General features: G+C 46.8%; 1 protein-coding gene across 2 annotated transcripts in view; it reads left to right on the top strand.

Moving 5' to 3' along the window:
* Positions 1-20,833, top strand: part of STX8 (syntaxin 8) — a 254,100-nt gene that overhangs the window by 145,026 nt on the left and 88,241 nt on the right. For both annotated transcript variants that reach the window (XM_053892661.1, XM_019413453.2), the window contains exon 7: positions 9,980-10,081. In XM_053892661.1, coding sequence (XP_053748636.1) covers positions 9,980-10,081 — 102 coding nt within the window. The remainder of the gene's footprint in view (positions 1-9,979; positions 10,082-20,833) is intronic.

Consider the following 20,833-nt stretch of genomic DNA (forward strand, 5'->3'; position numbering starts at 1 on the left):
AGACATCATTGGACAGCTCAGGTGCTTTTGCAATGCACTGAGGTTAAAGATGGGCGGGCAGGTAAGGATTTGGAGCAGGTTCTGTGCTGCCCTGAAGGGCATCGCGCACGTCACTGCAACCTGGGAAAGGGAGCTGGAGGAGGACTGAGTGGTAGCTGGGTGAAACCCTGGCCAAAGGCTTGGGGTGGCTCCGGGGCCCCAAAGACTTGCGTGGTAACTTTGCAGACTACTCCAAGAATTACTGTCACATGCTTTATACATTAGCTAGACTTTGAATCCATAGGTCACAGCCTGTATCCCTTAACACCTTTTTACTAAGATATTCCGTGTTTTACAGGAACAGCCCGATGCCAGTTTAATTTTCTCTCATTTTCTCAATTTCGGAAGCTGGTAATCTTCCCTGCCTACCATTTGAGTGCCTCAGAATTTTTTTTTTTTCTGAAGTTCAGAAATTTCATGAGATATTTCCAGACCCTTTTGAAGAATGTCGGTCAGAGCTCAGTGAGTTTCTTTGATACGAAGACTCCAATGTTTTCTCAGCTCAAGGAAAATTGATTATATTATATTATATTATATTATATTATATTATATTATATTATATTATATTATTTATTTACTTAATGTCTATTTTTGAGAGCAAGAGAGAGATAGAGCGTGAGCAGGGGAGGGGCAGAGACAGAGGGAGACACAGAATCCGAAGCGGGCTCCAGGCTCTGAGACATTAGCACAGAGCCCGACGCAGGCCTTGAACCCACAAACCTTGAGATCATGACCTGTGCCGAAGTCAGACGCTCAACAGATTGAGCCAGTCAGGCACCTCATCATTATTTATTTGGTCATTGTTGGTCCTTCTGTTTTCCTGGATCTTTGTCCCTGTCTTTTTGGTCTTTCCCCTCCCATATTTTGTCCTCTCTGCCCTTTTCCTTTGACATCTGGGAGGTCATTCAAACCTGTTGTCTAAATCTTTTATCTAGATTACTGTCTGTTTAATTTGTGCCTTCACTGTGGTTTTTAATTTGACAGTTGTGATTCTGCCTGGATGCAGTGTGTCCAGTAACCCTGACTTGTTCCCCTTGTCATGGCTGTGTGTTCCAGTGGCCACTCACTTACGGTCCTCTTGAATCTTGTGTTTAAGAAATCTTGTGTTTGAGAAACCGCTTTCTCAAGACCTCTCCTTTTCCGGAAGGAATTGTCTTTTCTCCAGCAGACGAGGTGAAGGAGGGAGAGGACGGGCCCTCATTGGGGGCTCTTTGTTTACACCTGCTGCCATTTGGTTGCTCTTCGCACAAGGAGATGCATCTACTGTTGGAAGCAGGGAAGGTTCTTGTAGCTTAGGCGGCCTTTGGCTGCGCAGTTTTAGGCCCAGTTGGGGGAAGAATGGAAGGCCCCGGTTGATGGTGGGAAGGAAGAAGGAAAGGAGCCTGGGCTTTCGTTCACCTGCCGCTGCTTAAGATGTGAGCAGGTGCAGTCAAGGGGATTTCTCTGAGGCCTCCAAAGCCTGGGTGTGTCCCAGAAGCTCAGCTTGGGGGTGCCGGAGTTCCCCACCAGCTGCCCTGTCATGGAGTGCCCTCAGTGTTACTGCGTCTCCTGGTTTCTGTCACATATTTGACATCGTCACCTAGTGCCAGGTATTGTTAAAGGTCCCACCCCCATCCTAATTTTAAATTTCCATTACAGGGAGCGGAGGCGGTTAAACAAATGCCCTCAAGAAGGGCTGTTTATTCACTCCTGGTTTGTCCTAGCATTTGTCTTCAAATGTTACTGGCAGTATAAGCCAGAGGCACAGAAGCATAACGACTTCACAACTGCCACCTTCCACTGTGAGCACAAAAAAAAAAAAAAAAAGAAAAGAAAGAAAAAGAAAGAAAAAAGAAAGAAAATGAAAAAGCACCAAACTTATCCTGGAAACATGCAGCACGCTCTCTGCCTTAATATGGAATATAATTGGCAATGTCCTTGAGAGCGGGAAGAAGTGACAAGTATAATTTGAGTCAGTGCGATGCCGTGTGTTTCTTACCGCTTTTGATTCTGTCAGTTTTGTGTCATGCTTTACCTTGACCGTTGTTCCACCCCGTGTCGGCATGGCACACGGTGTCCCGAATCCACGCACGATGGACATACAGCCTCCTTCTCAGAACCCAAATGCAAACACTTAACCAGGAAGCGAAAGATCAGTCTCTCTCGAGAGGCCGGCACTGCCCGGAATCTGCAAGAGGCAGCGGGTCGTTTTTCGACCTGTGCTCAGAAACCTGTGTTTAATTCGCTGGTAAGAGACTCTGGTTGGGGGACTTCCCAGCTTGCGGGCTGCAGGGTGGGAATCCCCCTGGACTCCCTGCCCCTGGAAATCTGGGGAGTTCAGAGCAGCTGTTACACAGTGGGGCGAACCCACAGCGGCAGTATAAACCTTTGAAAAACTGATGTGGCGATGTGTTTCCAAGTCCACGCGGCCATCGGAACCCCAGGGTGTTAACGTAAGGAAATGAGACAAAAGGAAGAAAATGATAATGGAGGAAAGAATTCGTTGACTCATTATGTATAAATATAGAAACATTCTAAGTCCCTGACAGTGGGCTATTTTTAATGAATGTTTATTTAATGGAAGGAATATTTTGTAACCATTAGAAATTATAACTGTGAAGGGAGACTGTGTAGCAACATGAAAGATCATAAAAGAGCTCATGTTAATGGGGCAAAAGGCTTCTGTGTTGCAATTATATAAAAATATATGTTTATGTCAAATCTGAGAAGAGAACACATAGAAGTGATTACCGGGGTGTTGGGACAACTTTTGTCTTTTTTGTTTGGCCCCCCCCTGTCATTCATAAACTGCTATTAAATAATTGTGTCACTCAAAAAAAAAAATAGAGTTGGTTTTGTAAACAAACAAACAACACATCGGTGATCAGAAGAGGTTTAGCAACCCAATGAAAAACTCTGTGTTTGGTCTGAGATTAAAAACAAGAACGCTCTCGGGGCGCCCGGCCGGCTCAGTCAGAAGAGCGTCTGGCCCTTGATCTCAGGGTCGTGGGTACAAGCCCCACTCTGGGTGTAGAGGTTACTAAAAAAATAAATAAACTTAAAACAAAAAATCAACACCCTCAGCGTTGACTACTGATCTTGGCTGAGCTAATCTGCTACACACAAAGTCTTGATCTACCTCTCAGTTGTAAATATTTATAAAGTTTAAAAGGAATCTATCTAGAAACCCAGTTAACCTTTAACGACTGACAAATGTTTAGTGTCAGACAAGGAGTATTTTACATTGACTTTGTTTTAGTGATGGAGGCTGATGACACCTGAGTTTCGCATTACATACTACAGCATTAAAACATAATCATTAGACTGTGATCGGTTGTGTGGACCAATCGCATTGTGCCAAGTAACGGTACGAAGCACATTACTGTGGAATATCCTGATAGGACACGGAGAGTGGGTGATAAAAAACATTCGCTTTGGGGTGCCTGGGTGGCTCCGTCGGTTAAGCATCCGACTTCGGCTCAGGTCACGATTTCACGGTTCATGGGGGCAAGCCCCACGTCGGGCTCTGTGCTGACAGCTCAGACCTTGGAGCCTGCTTCACATTCTGGGTCTCCCTCTCTCTCTGTCTGCTCCGCCCCAAAATAAATAAATAGACTTTAAAAAAAAAAACCAAACCATATGCTTTCACATATGCTCCAGTGTATAAGCCCATCTGGGTTCCGTGCTCACCTCACCAGACCAAAACCGAGGTGGCACGTCCAGCCCACACATGGCACTGTAGGACGAACACTATGTCCAAAGTGCCAAGATGTCACAAGATTTTGAAACTGCTTCCTCTCAGGATCTGCCAAAGTTTCCAGCTCAGCGTCTTTACCCCCGAAGAGAAGACTAAGGAGGGAGAGGAGAAGTGTCTTGTGGAAGAAGGAACACTGGTGTTGTGTTCTAGAAATAAGTCTGGTGGACCGTGAAAGCGGGCAGGTGTTCGGCTCAATGGGTAGAACCTTATAATAATGAGAGTCACCCTCCAGCTCAGCCATGGAAGTGATTTTTCTCGCGAGTTTCCATGTCACCAGTGGCTGGGAGCATTCAGCAAAATGTTCATCAGCCTGCTTCTGTTGCTAGGGATGCTGGAGAAAAGGGGAGGAACCGCGGCACGGTCACATGACCTCTGCGGTCTGGCAGTTTTGTTGTTCTAAAGCATTCGCCCTGTCTTCCCAGAATGCATGCCTGCCTGCCTTCCTGGAAAATCTTAGGAGTATCCTAATATTGTAAACTTAATTTTTTTCTGGTTTACCTTTTTTTTTAAGTGTATTTATTTATTTTTTTTTTGGGGGGGGAGAGAGAGAATGAGCAGGAAAGGGGTAGAGAGAGAGAGAGGGAACAGAGAATCCCAGGCAGTCTCTGACCCAGGGCTCGATCTCACAAACTCACTGTGAGATCATGACCTGAGCCGCAATCGAGAGTCAGACAGTCAACCAACTGAACCACCCAGGAGCCCCTGGTTTAGTCTACATAGAACAAATCACACAGATCTTTAGTATTCGGTTCTGTGCATTTTAACAACTGTATACAATTGTGTCATCATTTAGAATCTTTCAGTCACCCCAGGAAACTCCCTCGTGTCCCCTTCTAGCGGGCCACCCCACCACCCCAGAGGCAGCTCCTTTCTGATTTCTATCCAGATTTGGTTTATGCATACACTTCATATAAGTAGAATCATGAAATACATATGTATTGATTTCAGTTCTCTTATTGTAGGCCAACAACATGCTTTTGAGATTTATCTGGTTGTTGCACCAGCAAGTAGCTCATTGTTTTCATTGCTGAATAGTGTTCTGTGCTACAGATAAGCTTATTATACAGATTTGCTTATCCATTCTCCTCTTGATGGATATTTGAGCCCTTTCTGCTTCAGGTTCTAATTAATAAGGCTGCTATGTACACTTTTTTGCAAGTCTTTTTGAGAAATATGTTTTGCCGTTGTTTGAAGTTTATTTTGAGAGAGAACAAGCACGTGGGCACGCGCACCAGCTGGGGAAGGGCAGAAAGAGAGGGAGAGAGGGAGAGAGAGAGAATCCCAAGCGGGCTTAGCGCTCTCAGGGCAGAGCCCAGTGAGGGGCTAGAACCCATGAACCAGGAGATCATGACTTGAGCCAAAACCAGGAGTCAGTGGCTCAACTGACTGAGCCACCCAGGCGCCCCGAGAAATATTTTTTGGTTCTGTTTGGTAAATACGTAGGAGTGAAATTTCTGGGTCGTGAGTTACATAGATGGTTAACTTGATTAGAGCTGACAAACACTTCTACGGTTACCTTTGTGCCAGATTGTCCCCAGCAATAAGCACAGTCAGTCTTTAATTTTAGATTCTAATGGGAGGAGTCGGGATTGTTTTCATTTCCTCGTAGGGGTACTCGGTTGTTTCAATATTATTTGTTGAAAAGACTTTTCTTTCCGTATTTGACTGACTTTGTTGTTGATACTTTTGTTGAGAATTGAGTACACACACACACACACACACACACACACACACACAGGTGCATCTCTGGACTCTGTCTAGTCCCATTGATCTGTTTGTCCTTCTGCCAATACCACACTGTCCTGATTGCTATATATTTATAATAAATCTGGGATTTGGGTAGTATAGTACCTCCAACTTTTTTCCTTTTTTTTTTTGGCAAGATTATTTTGGCTATTCTAAACTATTTGCCTTTCCATGTACATTTTAAAATTAGCTTGCCAGTGTTATTTTTTTTTTCATGCTAGGATTTTTTAAATTAATGAATGAATTAATGAATTTTCTATTTCAATTCCAGCGTGGTTCACAGTGTAATATTAGCTTCAGGGGTACAGGGTAAGTCGCCCAACACTTCACACATCACCCAGCGCTGGGCACAGCCAGTGCCCTCCTTGATCCCCATCACCTTTTCACCCATCCCCCACCCCCACCTCCCCTCTGGGAACCATCAGTTTGTTCTCTGCAGTCAAGAGTGTTTCTTGGCTTCTCTCTTTTTTTTTTTTCCTTTGTTCATTTGTTTTGTTTCTTAAATTCCACATGTGAATGAAAAACCTGCCAGGATTTTGAGTGGGGCTACACTGAGTCTATAGATCAGTTGAGAGACAGCAGGTGCCTTTAAAACATGGAGTCTTTTCAGTCCGTGAATGCAGTACAGCACTCCCGTCTCTTTAATTTCTCAACCAGCGGTGGTTTGCGGTTTTCAGTGTACAAGGCTTGCACATCTTTTGTTAGATTTCTTTCTAAGTGTCGCTGGGTGGACAGGGGAGACCCAGGGCCCCGGGGGCCACAACCCAGCCCATCCCAAAGGTGTTGCTGGAGGTTCTCGGTCTTGTTACGAGAAGGAATTCAAGGACAGACATGCAACACAGGCAAGTGACTTAAGCAGGAAAGCTTATTAAAGTGAAAAACACACTCTTGAGATGTGAGAGTAGATGAGCCCTGGGGATTGGGTTTCTATTTTTTACTGACAGTTGGTTTTTTTTAATTTTTTTTAATGTTTATTTTTTTTTGAGACAGAGAGAGAAAGAGAGACAGACAGAGCATGAGTGGGGGAGGGGCAGAGACAGAGAGGGAGACACAGAACCCAAAGCAGGCTCCAGGCTCTGAGCTGTCAGCACAGAGCCCAACACGGGGCTCGAACCCATGAACCGTGAGATCATGACCTGTGCTGAAGTCGGATGCTCAACCGACTGAGCCACCCAGCAGCCCCTCCCTCTGTTTTTTTTTTTTTTTTCTTAAATCTCTATATATTGATGTATGGCTTTCTTTTTTTTTTTTTATGATTGCTTTAGAGATATGTTGTTTGATATAGTAGTCACCACCCACAAGTGGCTTGAAATTTGAGTTTTAACTAGTTAAAATATGAAAACAATCAAAATGCGTCCCTGGCTATAGTATGGAGGGTGGAACGAGAAGATCCAGAACTAGAAACAGGAAGATAAGTTTGGACATTGTTTGAGAAACACTGGCACAACTTTGTGAGACAGTAGCAGAGTTTAAGAGAAAGCATGAGACTGAGAGATCCCGGGAGGCAGGGTCAAGTCGAGTGGCTTCAAGTGGCATGACCAGGGGAGGGGGAGGCCGAGTGACTGAAGATTTCTAGCGTGGGCCAGCAGGCGAACGTTGGTGCCATGGATGGGGACAGGGAATGTCAGGGGGGGGGGGGGTCAGGCGTAGGGGAAGATGAACAGTTTAGTTTAGAGACCCTGAGACTCAGATATTTGTAGGAATTTCGAGGTACGGATAAACAGTAGGCACTTGGCTGCCTGGGTCAAGAATTTTGGGGAGCTATATACAGCAGAGATTTTCAGGTTTTTAATTTACATACTGAGGAAACTGAAAGGTACATAAAATCACCATGGTAGTGTTACAGCATAAAAATATACAGAAGGGTGGGACTGCGGGCATTTAAGAGGAAGAAGACACTTCGCAGAGCTTGGAGACGGGAGGAAAACTGGAAGACTGTCACTGACTGCAGAGTCACAGGTGCACTGTTGGGGCGCCTGGGTGGCTCAGTTGGTTGAGTGTCCAGCTCTTGGTTTCGGCTCAGGTCGTGATCTCACGGTTCATGAGTCGGAGCCCCACGTCAAGCTCTGCACTGTGCACACAGTGTATAAGGACAGTGCAGAGCCTGCTTGGGATTCTCTCTCTCTCCCTCTGTCTTTGCCCCTTCCCCCATCCCAAATAAATAAATAAACTTAAAAACAAAATGAACAAAAAAAACCCTCAAATGCATTGTTAAATGGTAGCGAAAAGTTTTCTGGGCGGCCCTCATACAGATACCATTTGACAGTTTTGGCCTAGATCTGCTGGCCTAAGAAGCAGAAAAGGACTTTGAAATTCTGTCTCTCTTTTAGACTCCTTCCATTCATTGCCTCCATCGCTTTGTGTTTATTTTATCTGGCTGTGTACTAGACATTCCCCTGGGCATCACAGGTAGAGCAAGGAAGGAAAGTGAGCCTCTCTGTCCTATTCTTCCCACCAAAGAAAGGCAGGCAAGCAAGTAATTAAAATATGAAACACACGGGTCTGCAAGGAAATGGAGGTTGTCCCAAGGGCTGCAGGAGCCCAGGAGGAGCGGCCGCCTCTTCTGTGCCTTCCACATGCTGTTTCTTCCCGCGAGCAGTGCTGTCTTCCTGCTTCTTTATGCCCACGGCCTTTAAAACTCAGCTCCAGGGGCACCTGGGTGGCTCAGTCAGTTGAGCGACCCACCCTTGATTTCGACTCAGGTCATAATCTCCCAGTTCACAAGATCAAGCCCTGTGTTGGACTCTGTGCTGACCCTGTGGAGCCCCCTTGAGTTTCTCTCTCTCCTTTCTCTGCCCCTCCCCTGCCCATGCTGGCTCTCTTTCTCTCTCTCTCTCTCTCTCTCTCTCTCTCTCTCTCTCTCTCAAACTGGATAAGTAAACAAACAAAAATTAAAACACAGCTCCAGCATCATTCTGAAAACTTTCTTTGATTACCTTGTTTTATTTAATTCTTTAACAGAAGCAGTGACTCATATTGGACAATGGATCTCTAAAGCACTCACTTAAAAGAAAGAAAAAAAAAGAGGAAGGGAGGGAAGGAGGGAGGAAAGGGAACCAAAATTGAAAAAGGACTATGTCGGGGGCCTGGGTGGCTCAGTTGGTTAAGCATCTGACTTCGGCTCAGGTCATGATCTCACGGTTTGTGGGTTCAAGCCCTGCGTTGGGCTCTGTGCCGACAGCTCAGAGCCTGGAGCCTGCTTCAGACTCTGTGTCTCCCTCTCTCTCTGCCCCTCCCCTACTCATGCTCTGTCTCTCAAAAATAAATAAATGTAAAAAAAAATTAAAAAAAAGAAAAAAGTACTATGTACTCATTAGAGGAAATTCAAACAATACAGAAAACACAAGGAAGCTCACCCAGGATCCCACCACCTAGAAATAATCATCCTTCCCATCATCCAGATATATCCTTGTAGGTTTGTCCATATGAAAGGGTGGCTAGAAGTAATTTTATATCATTAGGATTATGCTATATGTCCTATTTTAAGTGTTACTAAGAGCTTAATTTCACTTTAAGGAGATTACCATAGTATCAACTCTAATAATTCAATCTTAAAAGAAGACAATTAGCATAAAAAAAACTCAACTTCACATAGAGGATTCTTTACAAGAGATGGTATTACTAAAAGATCTAAGGTTAACAAAAAAATTACCTAAAGCACTGAAGCTTTGGTGATTTTGAAAAGCCATAGGTCTATGTTTTGCTTTTCCGCAGCTTGATGGGACTCCGCTGTGCATGATGGGGAAATCAACACCTTCAAATTCTTTCCACCTTTCTCCCACCATGCAGCCTCCCAACTGCTTCCTGATTTCGGTTATAATTACATCGTCGCTCTTTACAACATTTATCTACCTTTTTGTAACGTAATCCCTGTATCTGCTGATTCCCCACTCAGTATTTAGATGGCTCCAGCTGTCTCCACCATCTCTTAGGTCATGGTCTCTGGCTTCTTCTATCCTAGAGTTCTTTATTTCTTTTCACCCCTTGGTTGGCCAGATTTCGTCATCAAGCAGTTTTCTCGAGAAGGACCCTGTCCTACTCTTCCCACCAAAGAAAGCATGCAAGAAAATAATTAGAATACAAACATAAGAAACAAGAAGTGTTCTCCTGTAGTCCATCTGCCATAAAGCTGGCATGACAGTGTGGCTGGGCATAACTTTGCTGGGTCCTGCTTTTCTTCCCCGGAACTTCTGACATTCCTCCTCTGTGTTCCAGACTTCCATTCAATCGGTTTTTCCCTTTGCTACGACTCCCACAGCCCTGCACCACCACCACCACCACCACCTCTTATAAATCAGGATTGCAGTTTCCAAAGAACACACATGAGCTCTTTACCTTTCCCCTCACTGCACGTGAGAGAATTATCAGTAGGGACTAGGCCGGCCTCCGCTGTGATACTTTGATGTGAGCCTGGGTGTTTCTAGAGTCTTAACCATGCATCTCTGTCTTCCTTTCTAGAGATAATTGATGACCTCGCCAACCTGGTGGAGAACACAGACGGGAAACTCCGCACGGAGACCAGGCGTATGAACATAGTGGACAGAAAGTCAACATCTTGCGGTAAAGGATCTCGACACTTACCATTCTGCCTCCCATCATCACTTGTGCATCGACTCTGCTTTTAGTTGCCTGCGTTTCTCTAGTTACCACAGGGATTTGGTCGCTCTTCTATTGCAGACAGTCCCTTTTGATGAAGCATTGAAATCGCTAAGAGATCCCCAAATCTTGTAAAAATGAAGGATTATGAGCGTAGGAGAAGTATAATGCACTGTTAATTTTTTTTTTTTTTAATTTAAAATAGGATCTGTCTCTGTATGCTTACAGAGAAAACCAGTTTGGGAAATCGTGTGACAATAGGCAGGTCGCTGCTGGTAGATGATCGCAGGTGTTGAAGGCGATCTTGCTTACTTTGTGCCTTTTTTCTACTTGTAAGCTTCATGGCTGAAGCTTGGACTCCAGAGCGGTTAAGAGCCCAGGTTCTGAAGTCTGGTGGAGTTCGCATCCTATATTCAGTGATGTTAGTCTTTGGCAGTCACTTTACTGCTTGATGCCTTGTGCATAAAATGGGGCTATCCGTGCCAAGACAAGAATCAGTTGGCGTGGCTCTCGAAACACTGACCCGTTGGCCCTGCCCTAGAGATTCTGATTAAGTAGGGCTGGAATGGATGTTCATTATTTGACAAGGACGGCAGGCAATTCGGACATAGATACTTGCCATTCTCCCGAAGCTCCAATGCCGATTTTTGTGAGGTTTGAATTCCGTGTTGCCTGTGCGTGGTGCTTCGCCCAAAGGTAAGTGATGATAAACGGTAGTGACAGTGGTACTGACCAAAGCGACAGTTACTGGGTGCTTCCTCCCACAAAGGTGCACCAGGTTTATAAAGCTAATACCTTTATTGGAAACAAAAGTATAATAGCAGTCAGAACACTGGTGATCAGAGTACACACTTTGCCTCTTAGCCCTTTCAATGTGAAAAATACAATGGATCCGTCTGATCCGTACCCAGTTTTAGAACGAGGATCCTCTGTGCGAAGGTCACCGGAGACGTGTAGCTTGAGAAGCATTACCTTCTTTACCTGGTGTGCTGGTTCGACAGACGTCTAGAACAACAGGGTGACTGAGGAGGTAGCTAAGGCCTCTGGAACCTCAGGAAGTAGAAGTCTGAGGGACCTCCCTGCTCCCCTGTGATCACGTGCCTGCATTCCCTAGCCCCGGAATTCTCATCCACCAGATAGCAGACACCCTGTGCTTCTGCATCCTGCAAAAGCAACACATCCTTGCTTTTCACTTGACCAACCTTCTCATGTGACCTTGCTCCACGGGGTCTTCGTTCGGTGCTAGATCCTGAAACTTCGGAGACAGGGAGATGCGGGCTTACTCCCACCTCCAACTCCAACTGCCTTGATCTCTGTAGGAACTTAGTCTTGCTGAGCCTCACTTCCCTCACGTGTAAAAGAGTGGATAACCTGGTTATCAACATTAAACCGTGTAGAACAGGTGAAGCGTCTAACGCTGGCCATCTTCCCTGACTGTCCGTATTTACGCGGAGAGGCCCTGCAGTGGGGTGGTTAAGAGTGGGGGCCCTAGAGCCTGGCTGGACTTGCCTCCCAGCGGCACCCCTCACCGACTATGCGACCTTGGAGAAGCCCACGCTCCCCTTTGCCTCGGTTTCCCCATCTTCGAAATGGGAATGCTAATGGTAAACACCCGACAGGGTTGTTGTAAGGAATAAATGAATTAATAGAGATAAAGATACAGGTTTAGTTGCAGATGATATAGATGTAGATATATACACAGAGACAGATTTGTAGCACTTAGTGCGCTATTGGCACATGGTAAGCTGCGAGCAAGGATTAGCTCTCATCTCTGTGCATCTAAAGTAGGAACAGTCGTCCCGATTCAGGGACCGCTTTCTTGAAGTCTCTTTTACGTGCAAAGCAGTCATGTTGCTGTTAGTTTGGAATGACCGTGTATATGGACGTGTGGGTACGCTTTTTGTATTTGCGACGCGGTGGCCCTCGGCACGTGTTACTCATGAAGTCACAGCGAGGAATGTTACTTCTGCTGCCAGTTTCTCATTTGATGGTATTGCTTGGTGTTGGTGTTTGCGCCCAGAAATGTGCATCAAATCATCTGACTTGAACTCTAAGTATCTCTTTTTAATAGAAGAAATTTAGAAACTCCCACAATTACTAAAATACATGCTTCTAAAACTTGGTATTTTTAAAATAAGTTAACTGTAAATTTGTCTCGTGCCATTTATATTTAGTTATACATAATCTGTAATAGAATTACTGTTGGCTCTTGAACAGTGCAGAGGCCAGGGGTGTTGACCCCCCTGTGCAGGCAGAAATCTACATATACGTTTTTTTTTAAGTTTGTTTATTTTTGAAGGAGTCAGAGAGCGCAAGCAGGGAAGGGGCAGAGAGAGCAGGGGACTGAGGATCCGAGGCGGGCTCTGTGCTGACGGCAGAGAGCCTGACACAGGGCTCGATCCCGCACACGGTGAGATCATGACCTGAGCCGGAGTCAGATGCTTAACTGACTGAGCCACCCAGGTGCCCCCTGCGTATCGCGTTTGACTCCCCCCAAAACTTAACTACTAATACCCTGCTGTTGACCTGGAGCCTTCCTGATACCATAAACAGTTCACACATATTTTGTACCTTACATGTATTTTGTGCTCCTTTCTTACAATAAAGTACGCCGGAGAAGAGATGTTAAACTCATAAGGATGAGAAAGCACATTTACGGTCCTGCACTGTATTTTTGACAAAAATCCACGCATGAGTCAATTTGCACAGTTCAAACCTGTGTTGGGTCAACCGTATACGTAGGGACTCAGAAGGGAGAAGTCCAGTAATACAGCATTGTTAAATAAACATTTCTTTATTCTTTCAGTGGAACTACTCTAAAGAGAATTCTTTCTCTTATCCCATCAATTTTTTGCCCCTCATCTTTTCTAGGCAGTGTCCTAAGTATTGTCGATCCACGCCCAAATAACTAACCTTATAGTATTTCCAATGCCTGATACCTTTAAAGGAAAATTATTGCATTTACATTTTTTACAGGGAAATCTATCGTTACATCTCTGTTTGTTGGCAATCAGCACCAGTTTTGCATGTTGATCGAGGTTTATCCCGTGGCCTCCAAAGCTCTAGAGAGGCCAGACTGGTTTAATGACCCCTGCAATTAACTTCTGAGTCTCCCACTGATCAATATGAAGCCTGTGAAATTACGACACCCTGTGGAATTTACTGAGTGGGTCTAGCAGCCCTCGCCCAAACTAACCTAACTTGAAATACCACGGTAAAATGTACACGACACAAAATTTGCCTTCGTAACCATTTTTAAGCGTGCAGCTCCGTGGCTTTAAGTGCATTCACATTGTCCTGAAACTGTCTCCAACGTCTGTCTCCAGAACTTTTTCATCTTTCCCAACTGTGACCCTGCCACCATTCGACACTAGCTCCCCATTCTCCAGCCGGCCCCCATCAGCCGCCATTCAACTTTCTTTTTCTATGAATTGGATGCCACCAGGTATCTCACTTGAGTAAATTAATACAGTATTTGTCCTTTTGTGTCTGGCTTATTTCACTCGGCATAATGTCTTCAGGAATCCTCTATGCTCTAGCGTGTGTCACAAATTCCTTGCTTTTTTAGGCTGAATAAGATTCCAGTGTGTGTGTGTCTGTCTGTGTAGATGTGTGTGTGTATATGTATATATGTGTATATGTATATATACATATGTATACACACCACATTTTACCTGTTAGTGTTTATCTGTTTATCTGTCCGTGGACTTTTTTGGCTAATGTGGTGAATGAGGTCACTATGAACAGGTGTACAAGCATCGATTCCAGTCCTGCTCAGAAGTCACATTGCTGAATCAAATAGTAATTCAGCGTTTAATTTTTTAAGGGACCACCATATTAACCTGTCCTTTTGTTTTGCTTCCAGTCCTTAAACTCTTAGTACTTTCTAGTAGTTTGATTATTTTCCTGTTAAAGCCCATTTGTGGGCAGGAGTCAGGGACTTCTGTAGCCTGAGAGGGGCAGGCAAGTGGGGTAGAAGTTACAGCCCTGGACCCACCCCAGTTGAAGAGTGTAGTAGGGGACCCTTCCCCCAATGAAGTGGGTCCCCAGAGAGATATACCCTTAGGGTAGAAGTGAACCAGAAGTAAGGTGCCCTTGGCACTGAAAAGACTGAGGAGGACAAGGACAAAACCATAGTTCTGACAAGTTGTGGGCATAGAAAGGAATTACGTCATGGGCATCTATACTCAGGATGGGTCAGAAACCCCATACTCTGCATTTGGTTTGGGGCAGATTCATGTGCTAGAGTGACAGGTGCCTGGTGAAAACAATGAAACACCTGTCTGGAGGAGGGTGTATTTATCAGGTCTCTAAGAATCAGCCAAACCAAATTTTCAGGGCGGTGACCAGCACGCAGTCAAAGATAACCTAGCAGACACGGAAACAACACAACATGAGCCAGAACCAGCAACAGACCACAGAAATCAATCTGCACTGACTCACAGTATTAGAATTATCAGGCACAGATGATAAAATTATGCTTATTATATTTAAAGAAAGAAATGACAGGCTTGAAAGGATCTTCAGAAAATAGGAAACTATAAAAAGTAACAGAAAATTTGAAAAGGGAACAAAATCTAGCTCCTAGGAAAAAAATAAAATAAAAACCTGAAATTCAAAACCCAGTGGACATATTTGGTAGCATAGAAGCAGAGAGAATCAACCAGGGGATAGGTACAAAAAAACTAACCCATATTGCCTTTATGTAAGCTTTAGCTAGCATTTACAAGAGGATATCCAGATGCTACGGAGGTTACGTTAGGATCTTTGTAAGAAAGGTTTGGGGCGCCTGGGTGACTCATTTGGTTAAGCATCCAACTCTTTGATTTTAGCTCAGGTCCTGCTCCAAGGGTCATGGGATCGAGCCCCACATCAGGCTCCACGCTCAGAGAGGAGATTCTCTCTCCCTCCCTCTGCCCTTCTGCTCATGCTCTCTCTCTAAGAAAGAGAGAGAGAGAGAAAGAAAAAAAGAAAAGAAAAAAGAGGGGAGGGAGGAAGGAAGGAAGGAGGGAGGGAGGAAAGGAGGAAGGAAGGAAGAAAGAAAGGTTTGGCGGGGGGGGGGGGGGGGGGGCGGCGAGGGCTTGTTCCAGGTGCCTGGGACATATAGCAAAGAGTTGATCCCCTGCACTTCCCACATGCAAGGCTCGAGTGATCGTTTCCACGTAAGCAGACGTGCACATGAAGCTTCAGGCGGGTGTGTTTTAACTGTTTGTGGGGTAGGGAGTTAAGTGAGTCCCTCAAGTGTCCCTGGGTTACTGTTCACATGGCACTCCATTTGTTTAACTCTGGGGACTCAAGCGAGCTGAGGGTGGCGGCCAGCACGTCATCATTTTGAGTGCAGAAGGTTGTGAACCGTGAAACGGTCTTTTGTTTCCCTACCCTTAGTGTGTCTTCCTTGCCGATCTGATACATATATAAGTCATAGATGCTTCCGCAGTGAGGAAATTTCCAGTTCTTCATCCAGACCGAATTGCCAGGGGGCCACACAGAAGGGCCTGGTGAATTTGTCTGTGTGCTTGTTAACAAAGGATTCAAGCACCTCTTTGTGAACCTTTCACTCAGGAGCCCGGGCTGTAAAAATTTTACTGAGATCTTTGTGTGGCTCTTCCTCCCTTTCCCTTGCCCCCCCCGCCCCGCCCCCCAAATCGCGTCCAGTCGAAAGCAATACTGTCTTTTTCCCGCCTCCAAACGCAAATCAGCCTGGTGTTTTCCACCGGTACCTACGCGTACTTTCTGATCTGTTACTTGTATCAGGACGTCTCCACGAAAGCAAGATCTTTGTGATCGCGGTTAAATATTCAGAGTGCCTCGTCCTCATTAGAATTCAAAATAGAGCCTCGTCTGAGTCTGACGGACAGAGCCAATTGTGAGAGGCCAGACTGAGTGTTCTGAATGACTTGGGCTGAGGGGCTCGGTTGCTTCTCAGCATATTGACTATTACGTAATGTTGTGCAAGCACATCGATTGTGATTTGAGCAGCATTTTGGCGACGCGGTGAGCAATCAGCCCGGCCGACACTGCGTTAGCACCGTCTCAGCCCGGACCCCTTGGGGGTTACCCTTCCGCGTTCGGGAGCCTGCTGGTCTTAGGGAAGCCACAGCATGGGTGTGGAGCCACAGCTGGGTCACAGCGTGGGCTTGGCCGCTTAGGCCCCGGGGTGACTCAGAGGGCATGCCCTCTCTGAGGCCCCGCTTCCTTCTTTATGAAACAAGGGGAATAATGACCAGTCTGCATGGCTGTTGTGCAGACGGAGTGAGAGCCAGCTGGGCGGCGTCGGGACTGGTTGTAGTGCCTCCTCAGTAGACGCCAGCGCCGCGAAAGCGCGGGTTTCGAGCGGTGGCCGAGAGCCGCCTTCGTGAAATAAGACTCAGAGGAAGCCGGTGTGCAGAAAGGCTTTTAAGGAGAGCAGTGATGGCCTGAGTAAGTTGGGCAGTGATGTTCTGAAGCTAGGTTTTTAGTCCTCACTGGATGAGAAAGAGTTGCTTTCTCTCAAAGAAACTGAAATTTGTGATCTTGTGGCGGAAGCCATTCCCGGGCATGAGTCGGTAGGTGCCACTCGTAGTGGGGCGCGGAAGGCGCCGCCGTCCCTTTGGGTGGCTGTGAACGTACTTTTTCTTCCATTAGCTCTTCGGAAGCTAACACAACGTAGGTAGAAAACTGAGTTCTGAGTTGTCTGGTTTATTTAACCGACCTCGGAGACAACGTAATCTCCCAAGGAATGGTCTTTAAAACCCTACCGCAAACACAGATAATTAGAGATCTGATTACGGAGCTTTTCTTTCTCTCGCTGCTTCTCAAGAATACTCTTCTGGCCTTTCTCCTGCTTCTTTCTTTCATCGTCCTTCTTTGGGATAATCCAGTTAAATTCTTGAGCTCCCGTCTTCTTGACACACACGTGTGTCCGTGTCTGTTCCCCAATGTCGTCTTTCGCTCGGTGTCCATGGAGAAATGCCAGCTCCTCCGCTAAGGGATGTCAGCCTTCAAAGACCCCTGGGGGGCAGCTGGGTGGCTCCATTGGTTTCTGCTCAGGTCACGGATCTCACAGTTTCGTGAGTTCAAGCCACGCATCGGGCTGTAGGCAGACAGCGCGGAGCCTGCTTGGGATTTCTTGGTCTCCCTCTTTCTCTGCCCCTCCCCCGTTCACGCTCTCTCAAAATAAATAAATAAACTTAGAAATGGAAAAAAAAAAAAAAAAAAGGCCACCTTGTCCTCAAGCTGCATTTCCTGTCTGTGTATTCTTTCCTTCTTCCCTGTTAACAATGAGCGTCATCCGTATGCCAGGTGCTGGGCTCAGTTACTGGAGCAGAAAGGTGGGTGGGCTCACGCCCTTCCTGTCCCGGGCACCATAGAGTGGAGGAGAAGGACCCAGGGACTGCAGGGAGCCCCGGCGGAGAAGGATCGCAGTCAGCTTAGGGGCTCCCGGGTTTAAGAGGACACAACGTGGGGGCAGAGGTCTGAGGAGTGAGGGGGGATAGACGTCCCCAGGGTCTGGTGTGAAAACCCAAAGTGAGCAGGATGCATCTTCTGTGATCCCATGTGACAGAGGGAAGAAAGGAAGGAGGGAGGGGCAGAGGGAAGGTGGGAAGACGTGTGTCAGATCTGTAGAGGGGTGTTTGCTAGAACATCTGTAGCCGACAGTGTTCCCTCAGAGCGGTGTGAGCGGGCCAGGCTCGGAGCCGGGTGGCCAGAGATGATCTGTGACTGTAGTACTTCTGTAATTTAAATATTATTTGACATTTCAAGGAAAATGTATTTCTGTCTTAATATCTTAGCGTCTTCATTTTTTCTACCCGTAGCATTGTTATAAGGGTGATGGCAATACTCTATTTTAACCTTTCTGTCTTTCTAACATTTTATTATGAGCCCTTTTTCCTTTTGGTACCATTGGTAACATTCTATCAAACATTCTATTCTACCGTCATTTACTTAGGACGGTCTTGTTTGGGGCTTTTAGATTGTTTCCTCATTTTTGCTGTATATGTAATGCTGTGTTACATCAAGCCTCTTTCCATACATAGGATTTTTCCCTGTCATGTAGGGTCTCCGTTAGGATGCTTCCAGGACCAGAATCACAGACTGGGTCTGGCTGTCTTATCTTGAGGAGGCTCTGACTGGGAGGTTGTTTGAGCCTAGAGAAGGGACGGGAGGCAGGAGGCCACAGACAGGGGAGGAATCTGGCCGTGTTGAACTCCGTGTAATAGGAGTGCTCTCAAAATGGAACCAGAGGTTGGATCTGGACAGCCAGGAAAAAAGAAAACAAAACAAAACATGCCCATTACTTATTATAACAACGTTACTTATTTCCCAGGCAGATTTACCGACGCCCAGGATGGGAGCCATGTTGATAGGTAATCGTCAAATTATTTTCCAGTCCCCCACTCGGACTTCTCAGCGACGGCATGTGGCTAAGATCCAGTGCCACTCTCCCCCCGCCCTCGCTCTTCTTGAATAACTTCTGGTATTCCAGAAGGTTCTGTCCACCAGAAGTCCCTCTTCTTCCTTGATTCCCGTGACACGGCGTCATCCCAAAGTCCGCGCTGCCGCCCCAGCTGCTCAGCCCTTCCCTTCCTTTTTTCTCGTACTTGCCGGGCACCGAGAAGGAGAAGCTGGGAAGGCCTGGTGGCCCGCCTTGGGGAGCTCTCAGCCGGAAAGGGAGGCAGCAAGCTTGGGGCCCCACGATGAAGACTCCTGGGTGTTCACAGGACGCCGTGGAAGCGGCCTCATGGGGCCCCTCATTCTGGAAAGCTGAGTGGGAATCTAACAGAGGTGGGTTAGCATCCCAGGCAGTAGGTTTGCAGGAGGCACAAAGACCCGAGACGACCCTCAGTTTCCCAAGCAAGAAATGGGGCCGGCCGGCTGGGCCCAAGGGTGCCTGCCGGAGAGGCGTGGCTGTGAGGCCGGGGCCAGCTCAGGGGGGGCCCAGGCTGCAAACCCAGCCCCCTTTAGGCTTGCGTGCTTGTCCTCTTCCCGCCTCTCCCGAAGACAACACTTTGGGCTCAGCCCTCTGCCCTTTTGCCCCTGACACTTCTTTAAGCTTCTTGACCTGCTCTCTCGGACAGCTTCATGGTCAACTAGCTGCTGTGCGTCTCAGACCCGGGCTCAGCCGGAGCTCAAGGTCTGTGTGTTTGCCTCCTGACACTCAGTTTCTCTTTCCTGCCCCCCACCCCCCAATCTGTGCTGCGTCTCGGTACATCCGTCACCTTTCACCCCCCAAGCAGCTTCCTCTTCTGTGCTTGCTTCTGATTTTTTTTTTTCCTGCCCAAAGTTTCCTTCATCCCGTCAGATGCTTTCGGAGGCCAGACAGGAACCCTCATAATGAAGCGGGCCGCCGTGATGACCTCCGGTGGCCGATGGGAGAGTAAAGAGCAGATTGTGGCCAAGTCAGGGGATGCCGTGCCACATTACCCGTCTGCTTCTCTTCTTGGGAGAAGCCTGAAACCTGGATCTTCAAGCGAAATCTCCCCATATTTCCACGTTGACAGTAAATTAGCATTTAAAAAAATTCCCACGCGGGCCAAATAAAACACGTCCCAGCGTACTCCGTGGGGCCCCCTTGTTCCCATCCGTCCCGTCAGCCCCTGGGCCTGTTGGGGAATAACACCACAATCTCTCTCTCTCCCCTGTTCAGTCGCTTCGTGTTCTCACCACTGTGTTTCTGGCTCTTGTCCCGTTTATGTAGCCGCTAAAACTCCTCACGACAAAGTCTGTCGATAGGCACAGAAAAACGCGCGTGAGTCATCTGGATTGCTTTTGTGCAGCCTGTGGCCCCGCGTCTTCTGGTTCTGGTGTCCGAACGCAGCAAAACTCCGCCCAGCTGTTAGCGTTACGGACAGAAACAAGAGGAGCCCCTCTGCTGAAGGTGCCCTTATTTCTTAAACATGCTCTTCTCGGTTGATTTAAAACTTGTTCTCCTTCCTTTTCCCCATCTGCTGCCTGTTAGACGAAGTGACTTTTCTCCGTCACGGAGATGACAGATACCAAGCAGTAAAACCTGTAGAGCGCGAAACTCACAGGACACCTGCCTCTAAAACCCAAGAGAAAAACCCTAGCACTCCATGAATACATTGCGATCGCCCCCAGATTCATTTTAGGGGCTAATGTGTTTGGCTCACAGACCCCTCCTCCGCCGGGCACCCTTCAACCCTTCCTGCCCCTCCGGGGCCCTGTGGTCAGTCATGAAACGTGTCTAATGCACGCCTGAGGCGTCTGCGGTCAGATGTCTTGTATATGCGACCGCATCGCTGTTGTCTGCTTTGATTTTGAGTCCCGACTGTGGAAAAGCCCATTTTTCTGCTAACAGCATTTATTCTGGAAGCGGGAACAGGAGCAGTGAGTTGAAATGTTGATGCTTCGGCTTAATCCGGGCAAAATGAAGCCTTTGAGAGAAGCGCAAAATTGGAAAACCTTTACTTAATGGAAGGTGATTGATAGGGGCTGACAGCCTCCGAGCGATCGCCACGGCCTCAGAGGCCTCCACGCTTCTGTAATCTGCCGCGAGGCTATCATCAAGGGGTCAGAAATGATCATAGAGTAGAATCACTTTTTGATTATTGTTTTTGCTTGGTGTGGTTTGGAAAGATAAGGTGTGATTTCCAAGAGCGGCTTCTGTTGTCACGGGAGTAATAATTACACCGCGCGGGCCTCGGTGGGTGCCACTCCTGACGTGCGTGTTTGTGCGTGTTTTTCCGGTAATGTTTGTTTGCCCGGGATCTCATG

This window comes from Panthera pardus, unplaced genomic scaffold (assembly GCF_024362965.1).
Source record: "Panthera pardus isolate Hobbes unplaced genomic scaffold, ASM2436296v1 HiC_scaffold_3, whole genome shotgun sequence".
Lineage (NCBI taxonomy): Eukaryota > Metazoa > Chordata > Mammalia > Carnivora > Felidae > Panthera > Panthera pardus.